The sequence below is a fragment of the Nyctereutes procyonoides genome, unplaced genomic scaffold, assembly GCF_905146905.1.
Source record: "Nyctereutes procyonoides isolate TBG_1078 unplaced genomic scaffold, NYPRO_anot_genome, whole genome shotgun sequence".
In the NCBI taxonomy this organism is placed as follows: Eukaryota; Metazoa; Chordata; class Mammalia; order Carnivora; family Canidae; genus Nyctereutes; species Nyctereutes procyonoides.
In genome coordinates, this window is record NW_026575028.1 from 2,051,514 (window position 1) to 2,069,186 (window position 17,673).

General features: G+C 41.5%; 2 protein-coding genes across 2 annotated transcripts in view; both read right to left on the minus strand.

Annotated features, from left to right (window-relative positions):
• The window catches only part of CACNA1C (calcium voltage-gated channel subunit alpha1 C), a 754,651-nt gene that overhangs the window by 697,624 nt on the left and 39,354 nt on the right, over positions 1-17,673 (minus strand).
• Positions 14,830-15,534, minus strand: LOC129503388 (malate dehydrogenase, mitochondrial-like). The gene has a single exon (XM_055315413.1). The coding sequence runs from the start codon at positions 15,532-15,534 to the stop codon at positions 14,920-14,922; it is 615 nt and encodes a 204-aa protein (XP_055171388.1). The 3' UTR covers positions 14,830-14,919.

Sequence of the window (17,673 nt, forward strand, 5' to 3'; positions counted from 1 at the left end):
TTTTAAAGATTGATTGATTGATTGATTTTAGACAGAGCGTGTGCAGGCACACATGTTCAAGTGAGGGAGGGGTAGAGGGAGAAGGAGAGAGAGAATCCCAATCTCCATGCCTAACTCTGAGCCTGATGCAGGGCTTGATCCCACATCCCCAAAATCATGACGTGAACTGGAATCAAGAGTTTGGGGGCTCAGATGAAAAGGGACGGAATACTTCCAAATTTGTTTTATGAGGCCAGCATCACCTTAATTCCAAAACCAGACAAAGACTCCACCAAAAAGGAGAACTGTAGACCAATATCTCTGATGAACACAGATACAAAAATTTTCCACAAGATACTAGCCAATAGGATCCAACAGTACATTAAGAAGATTATTTACCATAACCAAATGGGATTTATCCCCGGGATGCAAGGCTGGTTCAACACTCGTAAAACAATCACTGTGATAGATTATATCAACAAGAGGAAAAACAAGAATCATATGATCCTCTTAATAGATGCAGAGAAAGCATTTGACAAAATACAGCATCCATTCCTGATCAAAACTCTTCAGAGTGTAGGGACAGAGGGAACATTCCTCAGCATCTTAAAAGCCATCTATGAAAAGCCCACAGCAAATATCATTCTCAATGGGGAAACACTGGGAGCCTTTCCCCTAAGATCAGGAACATGACAGGGATGTCCACTCTCACCACTGCTATTCAACCTAGTACTAGAAGTCCTAGCCTCAGCAATCAGGCAACAAAAAGAAATAAAAGCCATTGAAATTGGCAAAGGAGAAGTCACACTCTGCCTCTTTGCAGATGACATGATACTGTACGTAGAAAACCCAAAAGACTCCACTCCAAGATTGCTAGAACTCATACAGCAATTCAGCAATGTGGCAGGATACAAAATCAATGCCCAGAAATCAATGGCATTCCTATATACTAACAATGAGACTGAAGAAAGAGAAATTAAGGAGTCAATCCCATTTACAATTGCACCCAAAAGCATAAGATACCTAGGAATAAACCTAACCAAAGAGGTAAAGGATCTATACCCTAAAAACTACAGAACACTTCTGAAAGAAATTGAGGAAGACACAAAGAGATGGAAAAATATTCCACGCTCATGGATAGGAGGAATTAACATTGTGAAAATGTCAATGCTCCCCAGGGCAATTTACACATTCAATGCAATCCCTATCAAAATACCGTGGACTTTCTTCAGAGAGTTGGAACAAATCATCTTAAGATTTGTGTGGAACCAGAAAAGACCCCGAATAGCCAGGGGAATATCAAAAAAGAAAACTAGAGCTGGGGGCATCACAATGCCAGATTTCAGGTTGTACTACAAAGCTGTGATCATCAAGACAGTGTGGTACTGGCACAAAAACAGACACATAGATCAATGGAACAGAATAGAGAACCCAGATATGGGCCCTCAACTCTATAGTCAACTAATAATCCATGAAGCAGGAAAGACTATCCACTGGATAAAGGACAGTCTCTTCAATAAATGGTGCTGGGAAAATTGGACATCCACATGCAGAAGAATGAAACTAGGCCACTCTCTTACACCATACACAAAGATAAACTCAAAATGGATGAAAGATCTTAATGTGAGACAAGAATCCATCAAAATCCAATAGAACACAGGTAACACCCTTTTTGAACTTGGCCACAGCAATTTCTTGCAAGATACATCTGTAAAGGCAAGGGAAACAAAAGCAAAAATGAACTATTGGGACTTCATCAAGATAAAAAGCTTCTGCACGGCAAAAGAAACAGTCAGCAAAACTAAAAGACAACCTACAGAATGGGAGAAGATATTTGCAAATGACATATCAGGTAAAGGGCTAGTATCCAAGATCTATAAAGAACTTATTAAACTCAACACCAAAGAAACAAACAATCCAATCATGAAATGGGCCAAAGACATGAACAGAAATTTCACTGAAGAAGACATACACGTGGCCAACAAGCACATGAGAAAATGTCTGCATCCCTTGCCATCAGGGAAATATAAATCAAAACCACAATGAGATACCACCTCACACCAATGAGAATGGGGAAAATTAACAAGACAGGAAACAACAAATACTGGAGAGGATGTGGAGAAAGGGGAATCCTCTTGCACTGTTGGTGGGAATGTGAACTGGTGCAGCCACTCTGGAAAACTGTGTGGAGGTTCCTCAAAGAGTTAAAAATAGACCTGCCCTACGACCCAGCAATTGCACTGCTGGGGATTTACCCCAAAGATACAGATGTAGTGAAATGCCAGGACACCTGCACCCCAATATTTCTAGCAGCAATGTCCACAATAGCCAAACTGTGGAAGGAACCTCAATGTCCTTTGACAGATGAATGGATAAAGAAAGCTGGTCTATGTATACAATGGAATATTACTCAGCCATTAGAAACGACGAATAACCACCATTTGCTTCAACGTGGATAGAACTGGAGGGTATTATGCTGAGTGAACGAAGTCAGAAGGAGAAGGACAAACATTACATGGTTTCATTCATTCGGGGAATATAAAAAATAGTGAAAGGTATTATAGGGGAAAGGAGGGGAACTGAGTGGGAAATATCAGAGAGGATGACAGAACATGAGAGTCTCCTAACTCTGGAAAATGAACAAGGGGAGTGGAAGGGGAGGTGGGCGGGGGGGATGGAGTGACTGGGTGACAGGCACTGAGGGGGGGCAGTTGATGGGATGAGCACTGGGTATTATATGTGACTATATATGACTATATGTTGGCAAATCGAACTCCAATAAAAAAAATATACAGAAAAACAAGAGTTTGGGGGCTCAACCAACAAAGCCACCCAGGCATCTCAATATATTAGGAATTTTAAGACAAGGACAGCAGAGCATTTAAAGCAAGCTCAGAGCCCTTCTAAGGGGGAAGGTACAAGTTGCACATCCATGAAGCCCTGGGTAACCCTATTTTCTATAACATTCTCTTTTTATACCAGGCAGAATGGTTTGTTTATTTATTGGGTATTCTAGCTCTGGACACAAGGTGCCTGTATGTAAAACTCCTCTGTCTGTAAGATGAGTGACCCTGAGCAAGTTATTCAAGCTCTCTGAGCCTCAACTTCCTCAGCTATAAGATAGAAAATGATACATATAAAGTTCCTGGCATAGAAATACCCAATCAGCCAGGAGGAAGCCAGTTGATTGAGAAGTGTTCTGAATGATAACCAGTGATTAGGGAGTATCTGTGAACTCAGTATCTAGGAATAATTTTACTACTGGGAAAAAAATAGTCAATATGTGGATATTTCTGTATTTACCCTAGGGACTATTCTGAGACTTGTTGTGTATGGCCGTAGGAAGTCAGTTCCTGGCAGTGAGGAGAAATTATTGGTAGGCATCTATGGGGTTCACATAGGGAAAACTTTCTAATACACCACATGTTGAGACTATCTAATGAATTCTCCATCTTCAAGGGCATTCACGAAGGCTTAACAACCATCTTGTCAAGACGCAGAGCAAATTTATGGATTAGGCAGATGGCATTCAAGTTCTCTTCCATTCCTGAGATGCTGTAGATTCAGTGTAGTTTCAGTGTTTCTATTCTGTAACTACAATGTCTAATTTTATTCCTTCCATGGCCTTCCACCAAATCAGCCCTTCTGTCTTCCCTTCTTTCCCCTTCAACCATTTCATTCCAGCCAAGTGTACTTATAGACTCGGGAAGCTTAAAGTATCTCTTTTTCTACTGTATCTGTCTTAAGGTATCTACCTTCTCCCATCCCCCAGTGCCTTCTATTTTTATTCCTTCATTCTGAAGTTAGCTTCATGTAAATCAGCTTCAGGAAACCTATCCTGATTAATGAGTTGGGAAGGAAGGTACCAGGAAGTAAAGGTACAGAGCAGAGATTTGGAGAAGAGTCCTAGGTATCCCAATCAGCTCTCCCAGGCTCTCTCCAACAGTGAGTGACTCTGGGCAACTTACTTAATATTCCTGATCTTAGTTAATTCATCTGAAAAATTTTCATAATATTAGTACCCACTCCACAGAGCTATTCTGAAATTTAAATTTCAGAAATTTAAATTTCAGGTATCTAGCATCCAGAGAGTCCTCAGTGAAGAATGGCAAGTGTTTTACTGATGTCCATCAAAGGGCATTTGCTGATGGGATTCTGTTCCTACCTTTCCTTCAGGTTCCAAGAGAAGTGTGTGTGTGTGTGTGTGTGTGTGTGTGTGTGTGTGTGTGTGAGAGAGAGAGAGAGAGAGAGAGAGAGATACAGAGACAGAGGCAGAGAGACAGAGAGAGGCTCTCTGAAAGAACCATACACCTTTTAATGTTTGTCTTTAACCCTATTTTAAAGATTGTCCGCCATGTTCATGCCATGATGCTATATAGTAAGAAACTTAACAAATGCTTCTTCCCTACAGGAAGTTAAAGAACATGAGGAATCAATAGAACATAAAACCATCTACCATTGATATCTTAAGGATACCATTAGGTGGTAAATATTAAATATGTGTAGTTATGTGGTTCATTTTAAGTAATATTTAACATATTCTGGGCACTAAAAAACGGAATCGATCTGTGAGCAAATCTAACAGTGCTATAGTTAACAGTACCCCCCTCACAAAAATAACATGTTACATTAGAGGCCATCTGGATTCTATTTCCCACCCTCAAGCATCTCAACCTCTGCTTTTCCCCCTTCCTCTTTCCCTCCTACCAAACCATTCATTTTGTACCATTCTGGGACAGTTAAAGACTCACACAGCTCAGGCCCCCAAGTCATGACTCAGGGAGCCACTCAGTTTGACTTATACTTTTTTCATTTCAATAGTATCCACAGAAATCAGGAATCCCTTCTCTCACTGGAGAGTGACAGATTTTACTCCCTCATTAGGCAATGCTTAAAGGAGGGTTAGTTAGTTAGGGACTTGGAACTGCTGTTTTAGCTGGTTTCAGTTTATTTGCATGTTTGTAAGAGAGTTGGACTAGGAAAGAAAACCCAATATGATGGCAAGGGAAAAGCTCTATCTTTTGTTTTACCATCATAGCTTTACTCACATGTAAATTCGAGTGCTGTGTTTTTAAAATCAGATTTGCTGTGTATTAAATTGAGTTCTCTGTCTCTGCCAGGTATTGGTCAAATTGAACTGAGTTTTCTTCTCAAATTAGTTGAGTCATGCTTATTAAGATAGAGAGACCAAATTAGCTCTGTAAAATCAGCTACTGTCTTGTGTAATGCCCAAACTTGGCTGCATCTCAATCAATGGATCAAGTGTTTGCCCACAGCCTTGAATTTCATCTTTCCTCACTTCTTCTCTTTTATCCCAGCTATTTTCTCAACATTCTACCTTCCCTTCTACTATGAATGGTGTGCAGGAGCCAACTCACACCAGCTGGTGAGAGAAGATTGTAAAATTTTCAGAAATACAAAATTTGAACCAATTGTTAAACATAACAGGTATTAAATTATGTAAGCTTAGAATTAAATAGGTTACATCAAAAACAAAAGGGAGAAGCAGTCAAAACCTCATTACTTCCTGACCACTTTAACTACATTCTTGGAGTTCTTGGAGTTACTTACATTTGTGTTTGTTGAATGGTGGAAAACCATAGGCTACTGAGCACCTCTTCCCTAATCTGCATCCAGTGACATTAGTGTTGCTATGTGAAATCAAGTCATAGTGAGATATCTATAGCAGGTAAATCAGCAAATGTTGCATATCAGCCTTTGATGTGTTGTTTTGTCCACTGTTTAGACAAGGGGTCTGCAAACTCTGGCCAAAGCCTTGATTTTGTATGGCTCTTTAGCAAAGAATAGTTTTTATACTTTAGAGTTTGTGAAAAAATATTCAGAACCTCACTTTCTTAGAGACGTTATTATTGTGTTGTATCAGTCTAGAAGGCAATCTAAGGTCTTTCTGATTTGTTGTGCTATGTCTTCCAGGCAAGATGTGAACCTCCAACTGGGCCTTTCTTGCTTTTTTCTACCGCCTTCCTGAGAGTGAGGAGTCTGGCATTAGGATTTGACTGACAACTGAATTTCGTGGAGCACAAAGCAAATGAACCCAATCATCTTGCCACCAGACTCACATTAGCTCCACAGACCCAACAACAGTAAAAATACGTTTTGATTACAAGAAGCATTAGATAAGGCCAAAAAAAAAAAAAAAAAAAAACCCACCACTTCACATCACAATGGTAAGTGGATAGTTGGCAATTATCCAGGTAATTGGATCAGTGTAAGTAGCCAGACCATTCCACTCCCCTTCCTCAAAAAAGTCTGGGAGCTTAATGATCTACTTTGCCAAGATTAACTGGGCAATTACAGAATCTGTGTCCTTTTATTTTTTAAGGGTGAAAATTCATCTCTGATGAATTCATTTCATCCTGAAATCCATAAATGCTTGAGAGTTCTTGAAGGAGCTGTCTTCATTTAAGCCTGAATTTAAGCCTGAAGCATCACCTGAATTCTTCAGATGTTTACCAAGATGGCAGTTCAATTTCAAAGCTGAAAACCAGCAGAAGAAAACATTTCTGTTGCTCTGACTCCTTGTCCTTTCCCCAATGTGCCCAGGGTTTTGATACCTGGCATCAGAGTCCCACCATCCCAGTCCAATTTAGGCCCTCAGTGTCATCTATTTCCCCTAACATTACCCTGTCTTCAGCCCACCTATTTTCTACATTGTAGCCAGAATTATCTTTCTGCAAATCAGACGTCACTTCTCTCTTCAATTGCAGCCTGTTGCCTAGAGGATAAACTTTCAATACCAAAGTCCAAGCCATGTCCAGAAGACTCCTAAGCATGTAGCTCCAGTCTATCTAGAGCTGTATCCTTGATAAGTAGAAAGCTTCTAAATCAATGGTTCCCAAACTTTAACATATATTAACATCATCTGGGAACTTTTACAAATCCTGATACCCCAGTGACACAACATCAATTAAATCAGAATGTCTTGGGCTGAAGACATCCGACACCTTAAGTAGTGCCAAAACTATAATCGTATTTTGGTCACCCAGATTCCCTGGAGGACCAGAAATTGTTCTTAGAACTTTTACTTATGTATTTTTATAAATCTATTGTGATAGTAAACATGGTATTTGTCTGTATTTGATGTATCTCCTCCATCAAACTTTAAGTTCCTGGAAAGCAGGGTCTGTTTTTAATTTTTGTCATATTAATGATATTTAGATAGTACTTGGCAACCTAATAGGAACACAACAAACATTTGTCAAATCAAAGAACAAATGGATGAACAAATAAATAAATTATATCAAGTGGGAGACATTAAGCAGAATAAGGTTTAAGAAGCTTAATATAGGGCAGCCCGGGTGGCTCAGTGGTTTAGTGCCACCTTCCGCCCAGGGCGTGATCCTGGAGACCCGGGACTGAGGCCTGTGTCAGGCTTCCTGCGTGGAGCTTGTTTCTCCCTCTGCCTGTGTCTCTGCCTCTCTCTTTCTCTCTCTCTGTCTCTCATGAATAAATAAATAAAATCTTTAAAAAAAAAAGAAGCTTAAAATAAGGAATACTCTTCCTTATTTAAGAAACAAAGACATTCATGTCATTTTTTAATAAAGTGAATCATTTTAAAGGATGGATCAGCCCATTTGTCGCTGAATTGATCACCATAGTCCTTAATAAATGATCATGGTGGAGAGAACATTGCCCCGTCTAGTCCTGTTCTGTCATTACTGTTATTATTAAGTACTTGATATGGTTCAGGTGCTTTAGTTGTATTTTCTTGTTTAGCTCTCAACAACAATCCTACAAAGTAGGATTCTTTAAAAACCTCATTCATAGAGAAGGAAACTGAAGTTGACATGGGATAAGGAATTGCCCACACTAGCTGAGCCACATTCAAACCCAGGAAGTTTGTCCTTGGCACAGAGGCTGCCAACCAGGCTGCCCAGTGGCTCTCCAACCTGGAAGTAGTTAGACTCATTTCAAGGAGATTTACCAGGGCCCAACCTGAGAGTTCAATTAACTTGTCTGTATGAGCCCTGGCCCTTGGTACTTCTTTTAAAATGCCCTCCGGCAATTATAATGTGTAGCCAGCCAGTGTTGAGAACTTCTGCTCTAGGCTCTCTCTACTCTGAGCTGATGTAACCTCACAAAAGCCACTCTTAGTTTTCTTCCCTCCAAAAAGTGGCTGAAATGACTTATCTTGGCGATAATTCAAGCTTGAATGCCTAGGAGTGATCTCTGCTCCTCATCCATTCCTAACCTCAGGCATGGGCAAAGAGGCAAAGAGAGGGCTCCTGGGATCTCCATACGTGGACTTCCAGCCAGCCTTTGCCTGGATTTTTTAGCCCCCACTGAAGGAAAATTGGAGCTATGACAAGCTAGTGCTATAGTTTATTTCATGAAATGCAGTGAAGGAATAAGAGCGGTATAGCTCCTTGGAAAGAATAAGAAGGAATAAATGTAGCCCAACGAGTATACCTTGCTAGCCCTACTTGAAGATGATCACTCAGCACTGGGGAAAGAGAAAGTGTATAGGAGAGTCTAGTGACTAGTAAACTAGCCCTTTCATAGCTGACAGTGGTCTCCTCTGCCCTGTCTCAGGGTGACAAGTGTGAAGAAGTAGAGAATACAGTCTCGGGAAGGGAAATCCCTAGGGAGCAGAATGAGGGAGGGCTAAAGCAGATGAAAATTGCTGGTAGTTCGAGTACATACTCTTCATACAGATGAATACTCCAGCCAGGACTTGGTAGTATCAAAGGAGGAAAGGACTGCCCTTGGGAGGGTCTTACTTAGTCTGCTCTGCTCTAAGGCCAGAGGGGATCAATGTGGCTTTAGGATATGCTGTCTATAGACAAGTCTCAGACAAGTCTCTACTGCCTCTCTAAGACCAAAAGCTCAAACCTCCCAAGAAAATTCCAAGTGTAAGAATGAGCAGGGCCCAGTCTCTCACTCTTAGGGCCATTCCACCCTGGTCTGGTCCTAAAGAGAAGATGTACAACACCTTCATTTTGTTACTCTTGGCAATTCACTTAAACCAAAGGCTTTTTGTGCCTCTGCCATGTGCTCCCATACCATCCTAAACTTTTTATAAAGCACCAACCCCACCTGATTGTCATTACCTATTTGTGTGTCCATCTTCCCAGTTAGACTCTAAACTCCAGAAGGGCATGGCATGCTTGTCTTGTTCACAGTAGTATTCTCAGCTCGCAGCTCTATGCCTGTCCTATTATAAGAGCTTACTAAATGTTCACTGGGTGAATAAATGATTAAATGTAAAGGCTACCTGACAAATGAATACAGCAATACTTGTTATCTACTTCACAGGAAACTAGTGAGACAGGAGCTGCCCTACTTATTACAAGAGCTCTCCCAGTTTAGACTAATCATGGCTTATTTAGGTTAAACATGTTTGTTTACCTGACATTTTCTTGTTTTATTATAAAGCCCATATAATTCTTAAAAAGCAACTAAAACTGAACAGTGGGTTCAGTGTTTGCAGTTCTTTGAAAATGTATTAATACTTAGGGCCCTCAGAGGCAGCGACCCCATAACAGTGTGAGCCAGGCTTGCTGGGGTCATAGCCACTGCTCCTAGGAGTCTCCTTAACAGCAGCAAAGGTCAAAGCCCTGCAGAAGGCCACTTATTACCAACAGGAAATATAGAAAAAAAAAAACACCTGGCCCTTTAATCGTTAAAATACCTCAAGGGGGAAAAAAAGCTGTGCTATAATCAGGCTTTATCCACAGAGGAAGTAGAGCCTTCTTTGGACACTCAAATCCTGATTTTAAAGCCTCATACATCATGATTATATCAAAATCCTTAAAGTGTTTCAAAGAGCTCTTTCAAGAATACTCACAATTGTTACAAAAATAAATGTTATTATCCCCTATTACAAATAAGAAAAACTGGTCTGGTTTCTATATGATTTCTCCTCTAATCACAGAAATCGGTGAAAACCTAGGATGCTGATCCCCAATCCACAAAGCTAGTACCACTGCCAACCTGCCTTACTTCCAAAGACAGTACAGACCCTGAGAGCACTCAAGACTCCTGCAGTACACCAGAATGTAGACTTATATTTGCAATTTTATATATAGTGTTTCCTGTCCCCAAGTTCCTAAGGACATCCAAGAAATAAATCAGAGGCCTGGCAATAGCAATAATGTTAAAAATTAAGAATCACAACCATTAGCAAACTAAAAAGGGGTAGAAATAATTCTGCACTTTGCATTAGTACATTTGTTTACCATACACAAGGTGCCTTTATAAATGATAAAGTACTAATTCTCATTCTGGATGTGTGACTCTCTTGTCCAGAATGTAAATCCTGCCATAATCAAAAGCAATGGCCAATGACGAAACATTGAGAGAGCCCCATCTTTGCACCAGGCACTTTATATTCTAAGTATATTCTATTACTATATAATTTATATTATATGATTTAGCTCCCACAACAACCTGAGGAGGTACGTGTTATTATTGTTCTTATTTTGTGGGTGAAGAAACTGAGGCCTGGAGCTTAATAGAACCCCCAAGTTTACATAGCTAGGAGAAGATGAGACCAAGATTTAGATCTGTGTCTCTCTGACTTCAAAACTCACGTTCTTCATCATTATACATACCCTCTCCCCCCAAAAAAGAATTATGCTGCTATGACTGAGTTACATTCTCCATAGGTTAGGGATATTGAAGAAATCCCAATCCCAGTAAAATAAGTCAGTGAAAGTTACTCAGAAATACTTCTGATCATTAAGGTATCCCCAAAGCACATGGCCAAAAAATCAGTGACTTAAAATGATACTAGAGTAGAAATACAGGTCAAATCCAATTACAGTGGATCTCAAAGGAGCATCCAAGCTCTTATGGTATCCTGGAACTTGATTATATTAAATAGTGCCTGTTTCAACTACTAAGGGACACACTGATCCTCCTTCCCTTTCTCCGAATTCTGGCACTAGTCAATATATCACAATTTAGCCCTTGGTTATATACTATGTTTTATTGTTCACCATTTTTTTTCATGTATGCTTAGCTTTGTTTCCTCAACTAGATTTTAAGTTCCTCGAGAATAAAAACTAGGCTTCATACTTTGTTGCCCTTTCTAATTCATTATGTGCTTATAATGTGCACAAACCAGGTGACAACTAGATGTGTTATTGACTTATTTAACAAAAATACCGGGGTTGGCGACCTTTTTCTGCAAAGGAACTGAGAGTAAATATTTTAGGCTTTGCAGGTCATCTGGTTTCCGTTGTAGCCGCTCAACTGTGCTGTTCTAGGGTGAGAGCAGCCCTCTGGCTGTCTATCAATACACTGAGTGTGACTGTGCCCCAATAAAACTTTATTTATGAAACAGGCAGATGGCTAGATTTGGCCTGTGGGCTATAGTTTGTCAAACCTAATAGAGACTATACAAGACAGGCTTGAGGGTCCAGGCTGGGAAATGTTTTAAAATCTCAGCATTCTCTCAACAGATTCTATACCGCCTCCTCAGGCCTCTAACCCGTTTTTAGAGTACTGGCTCCTGACTAAGCCAAGTGTTCTTCCAAACCCTCTTACCTTGGACTTAAGTTTAGTTCAGCACAATACTTTGCTGTTCATTTTCCTTTGGGGCTTCACACATCAGTTTAAAAAGAAAAATCAATCACCAAGTGGAGAGCTGACATGGTAGGTTGTATTGATAATAAGTAATCAGAAAATCCTTCAAATGTATTCCATCTAGGACTCCCTGACACTTTTTTCCGACTGCTTCCTATAGACTGCCATGTAAATCGTCAAGGTAACTTGAAATATTTCAAGTATTTCCAAGTATTTCACCTGGATTAACAATCTGCAGAGAGAGCTGATCACCCCCTGGTAGTAGGCCACCTAAAGAGTAGCAAGGGTAAATATTCCTTCCTCCCAACAGTGACTGTTTTTCCCTCTGAGAAGGAAAGAGCACAGAAAATGAAGGATGACACCCTTTCTCTTTCTTGATTATAACATTCAGCCCTCAGTTTTGACATAATGTTAATAAGTCCTCAATACGCTGCTTTCCTGACCTAATTTCAATGTGCATCAAACAGATTGTTCATTATTGTTTCTGGGCTCATCAACATATTGGTAAAGAGTGCTGCATTTGAGATGACTGGAGGTGGTTCAATAGCTAGCTAGCCACGCAATCTGGAGTGAGGAAGCATCCTAATTCAATCACTTTATCCCACAGAGAATTGAAGTGGCCTGCCTAGAACTGTGGATTCTACCCAAATCAAATAATCATAAGGTCATCCCTCGACAGTGTTGGTAGTGCCACAGTGAACTGGCTGGCACCACACACACCTAGGTAACATCAGAGGCAACTCAAGTTTGCTGTCCTAATGCAAAATCCGCTAACAACCCTCCACACTCCCACTCTGCCCCAGGACAAAACTTTATGTGAAATTGGCCACATTCAGTATCAGCTTTCTGAATCATGACGCAGAGCTGCCTGTGTTTGCAGAGACACGGCAGATGGTCTATGCAACTTCCACGGTCCCTTCCATGGTGCACTTGCAAAACGGAGATTTGTCTTCTGCTGTCTCAACACACCCTTTCCACATCCTGCTCTCCCTCTTAGCATTCAGGTGCTGAAACTCACAGACATTAGCTACCGCAGTGGTCTTGTGTTTTAAGCCTATAACCTCTTCATGTGGAATTAAAGGCACTTCTCATGTTTTAACATGGTCTAGGCATTGGGAAGCAACTAGAAAGACATCTTTAGTGCAGAGGTCCTCTGTGCCCACTAAGCCTGACCCCTGACAATGAGGTAAAGTGAATAGGTTTAGTGGGACTGGCGGAAAGAGGCAAAATGAGATTAGAAGAGAATGTGTATGTGTGGTCTCCCCATTCCAAAGAGCTCCAGTTACCCCAAGTCCACTCCAGGCCAGGTTAGCAGAGGTTTAATCCAGGCAGTGGCTGGGCCCAGACTGGAGAAATTTTAGGCTTGAGCAAAGGCTCACCCAACAGATCCCTTTCTTCCCCACATCTGCCCCTTCTCATTCTGCTCCAAGGCCCTCTGACAGCTATTTCACATCTCAGCTGCTGCAATCTCATGGAACAGACATGTATCTACTATATTATTTATTTCTCTGTTTTTGAAGTTTTTGATAAGTATGTTTTAGCTCACATTATCCATTTTATAGAAATCCTGGGAATGAACTGCCTTGGGAATTAACAAGCTCCTTGTCAGGACGCCTGGGTGGCTCAGTGGTTGAGTGTCTGCCTTCGGCTCAGGGCATGATCCAGGAGTCCTGGGATCAAGTTCCACATCTGGCTCCCTGTGAGGAGCCTGCTTCTGTCTCTGCCTTTCTCTTTCCGTGTCTCTCATGAATAAACAAATTCTTAACAAAATAAAAAAATAAAAAATAAATAAAAAAATAAAAACAAGCTCCTTGTCACACAGAACTTTGTTGAGACGAACTGAGCAGTGGCAATGTAATTGGACAGGAAGGATCCTTCTGGGCTTCTATTAGAAATAATAATAACAAGGGCACCTGGGTGCTCAGTTGGTTGGGTGTTGAACTCTTGGTTTCGGCTTAGGTCATGCTCTCAGGGTCTTGGGTTGGAGCCCCTGAGCTCAGAGGGGAGTCTGCTTATCTCCCCCTCTCTCTGTTTCCCCTGCCACGCTCTCTAAAATAAATGTAAAAATCTTTTCTTAAAAAAAGAAATAATAACAATGATGAAACTAATGCTAATGATGATGTAGGGTTTTTTTTTTAAGATTTTTATTTATTTGAAAGAGGGAGAGTGAACAAGAGAGACAGAGAGAACACAAGCAGTGACAGACAGAGGGAAAGGGAGAAGAAGACTCTTGGCTGATTGGGGAGCCCAACATGGGGCTTGATCCCAGGACTCCAGGATTATGACCTGAGCCAAAAGCAGACACTTAACTGAATGAGCCACCTAGGCGCCCTTGATGATGTAGTTATAATAAGAATAGCTTTTCTCATTTGCAGAACATTTCCTAGATTGTAAATCTTTTTCAAGTATGCTAACTTGATCTCATTTATTACATAAAATTGGTAGGGCAGATATTAGTGAGGATCCCCAAGTTAGGGACGCCTAGGTGGCTCAGCGGTTTAGTACCTGCCTTTGGCCCAGGGCGTGATCCTGGAGTCCTGGGATCAAGTTCCACATCGGACTCCCTGCATGGAGCCTGCTTCTCCCTCTGCCTCTCTCTGTGTGTCTCCCATGAATAAATAAATAAAATCTTTTTTTTAATCTTTATTTATTTTTTTTAATTTTTATTTATTTATGATAGTCACACACAGAGAGAGAAAGAGAGAGAGGCAGAGACACAGGCAGAGGGAGAAGCAAGGCTCCATGCACCAGGAGCCTGACGTGGGATTCGATCCCGGGTCTCCAGGATTGCGCCCTGGGCCAAAGGCAGGCGCTAAACCGCTGCGCCACCCAGGGATCCCAAATAAATAAAATCTTAAAAAAAAAAAAGGATCCCCAGGTTAAAGGTAAGGTCACTTGTAGGTCACATAGATAAAAAGAGGTTATTAAAGTAGTTTCCCTTTCCTCTTCCACTGTATACTGCTGTCTACAAAAGAAATGAACCATGCACTGAGAACAACTGGTAACAAGCTTCAAACCATTTCCCTCCAATAGGAGAAAGAGGGCATTCATTAATACCTTACTTCTATCATCTTTTAGTACAAAATTCCTAGCAAAAAGGACGATTCATACAGGCAGCACAAGCAAACCATCAGTCATTCAAGTCATTTTATTTTTTATTTTATTTTATTTTATTTTATTTTATTTTATTTTATTTTATTTATTTTTTTTAAAGAAAATGGAAGCCTGCTTTTATTGACGCACACATAGACGGACTTGCGATTGGAAGGGGCGGTGACGTTAACATGACACTGGTGGTTAACGCAACGGAAACATGAGGGCAGGAGATGGGTTTGCAGGGACATGATGCCTTCATAAGTTAGGGAAACGGACTGCTAGCTGGCTGCCCTTTTATTTCATGTTCTTCACAAACTCCTCCTCTCCCTTTTTGATGGAGGCCTTCAGCTCGGGGATGGCTTCTGCTATCATCTTCTCTTCAAGAGGGGAGATCTTGCCAATGCCTAGATTCTTCTCGATGCCCTTTTTCCCCAGCAGTAATGGTGTGGAGAAATAGGCACCGTCTGCTTCCTGGGATTTAACAAAGGAACATTCGACAACTCCTTCCTTCCCATTCATTGCATCCACAAGGGAGAAGACAAACCGAGCTCCAGCGTATGCCATGGACAGGGTGGCAGAGCCTGCTCCAGCTTTGGCCTTCACCACCTCCGTGCCGGCCTCCTGGATCCGCCCAGTGACGGCTGTCAGCGGGTCCTGGGGAAGGTCCACCTTGGGAGTGCACTGAGACATCAGGGGGATGATGGTCTCCGCGGCATGACCGCCAATGACAGGAACATTGACTCGCGCGGGATCCAAACCCTTCAGTTCTGCAATGAAAGTGTTGGCCCTGACAATGTCCAGGGTCGTCACCCCGAAGATTTTACTGGGGTCGTATGCTCCGTGTTCCTTGAAAACCTCCGTTGCAATTGGGATGGTGGAGTCGACCGGATTTGAAATGACGCAGATCATGGCATGTGGCTCCAACCAGCCGTGCCCTCCGCCCTCGCCCGCCCGCCGGCGCCGCTCTCTGCGCAGCTTCAGCGCCTCGGCCCAGAACAGTGCTAAAGTAGCTGTGCTTGGGGCTTCCGGAGGAATTGGGCAGCCCCTTGCGCTGCTTCTCAAGAACAGCCCCATAGGGAGCCGCCTGACCCTCCACGATATTGCTCATACACCCGGAGTGGCCGCAGATCGCAGCCACATCGAGAGCAGAGCAACCGTGAAAGGCCACCTCGGACCTGAGCAGCCGCCGGGTTGCCTCAAAGGCTGCGATGTGGTGGTTATTCCAGCCGGAGTCCCAAGAAAACCAGGCATGACACAGGATGACCTGTTCAACACCAATGCCTCAATTGTGGCCACCCTGACTGCTGCCTGCGCCCAGCACTTAAGTCATTTTAGAATCACAAACTCGGGCTCCCTGGGTGGCGCAGCGGTTTGGCGCCTGCATTTGGCCTAGGGCGCGATCCTGGAGACTCGGGATCGAATCCCACATCGGGCTCCCGGTGCATGGAGCCTGCTTCTCCCTCTGCCTGTGTCTCTGCCTCTCTCTCTCTCTCTCTGTGACTATCATAAGTAAAAAAAAAAAATTAAATTAGAATCACAAACTCTTAGGGGGCATCCTGGAAGCTCCTCTTTCCCCTCCATTCCGACACATTCTACTCTAGGACAAATGCAAAACTTGGAGGTCATTTACACAACAAAGAGCACTAGTAAAGCAGACTGTGTATTTATGTTTCAGATTGTTATGCCATAAAAGTCAATTTATATTTATATACAAGCACTCATACATAGCTACAAAACCAAACATTCTTCGTCTATATCTCTATTTTCAAACAATTGAAATATACTATGTTCAAACAATTACCTTGATGGATTAGGTGGTGGATTTTATCTTAGTCATTTCAGTAGTATAAAAATCATAGACCTGAACATTATTTTTTATCACATTACAAACTTGTTTTAAATTCTAGTATAAAACTTTAAATACCAAGTGTTGGCACATGTTTTATCTCATAATGACAACTATAAAATAATCATGAAACCCCAAAGTCATGATTAGCTATTCAAGGTATCATAACGAGACTTCCCGAAACACAGTGGAAGTATGCCAGCACTGTGGAAGCCAATGGAAGTTAATGTCACATGGATTAAAAAAGAATTAGCCTATTATAAATGGTCTTTTACTAACATAGAGCCTGCAGCTTGGTATGTTTGGATAAGTAACAACCACCTGATTTTACACAGGTTATTTAAGCAGAAAGTTGGCAGAAGTCTGTCTTCATCCTAGAAGATTGGAGCTTTAAGATTTTCGGGGAAAAAAGAATTTTTGAAAAAGAGAACAAAGCTCCGTGGTCCAGTAATGAACAATATGGCAATGCTGGAGTCACTGCAACATTATGGGTTTTATTTTTTTTTTTATAAATTAATTTTTATTGGTGTTCAATTTACCAACATACAGAATAACACCCAGTGCTCATCCCGTCAAGTGTCCCCCTCCGTGCCCGTCACCCATTCACCCCCACCCCCCGCCCTCCTTGGGTTTTATTTTCTGTGTGATTTCTAATCCTCAAGTTTTTTCCCTTTTCTTTCTTTTCCTTACAATATAGAAAGTTAAAAAAAAAAAACTTCACATTTTTTTTCTCTCTTCCTTAGAATGTAAACTCTGAAAGATCAGGACTTGTTATTGTATGCTCTTTTATTCCAACTTGGATTTCAGTATTCTATAAGTCATAAGCTCTTAAAAAAAGAAAAGAAAAGACAGGGCAGCCCCGGTGGCTCAGCAGTTTAGCGCCGCCTTCCACCCAGGGAGTGATCCTGGAGACCGGGGATAGAGTCCCATGTCGGGCTCCCTGCATGGAGCCTGCTTCTCCCTCTGCCTTTCTCTCTCTCTCTCTCTCTCTCTCTCTGTGTGTGTGTGTGTGTTTGTGTCTCATGAATAGATTTTTTTAAAAAGGCATTAAATGAGTAAATTCAACTAACTCACGGTTTAGTTCAATAGAATAAGCATTTACTAAATCTCGATTCACAAGACATTGGATTAACTATTAGGGAGCCAACTAGGGTGAATCCATGTTTCCTGAAATATTGGGAAAGGTAGACTTTATCCATAGA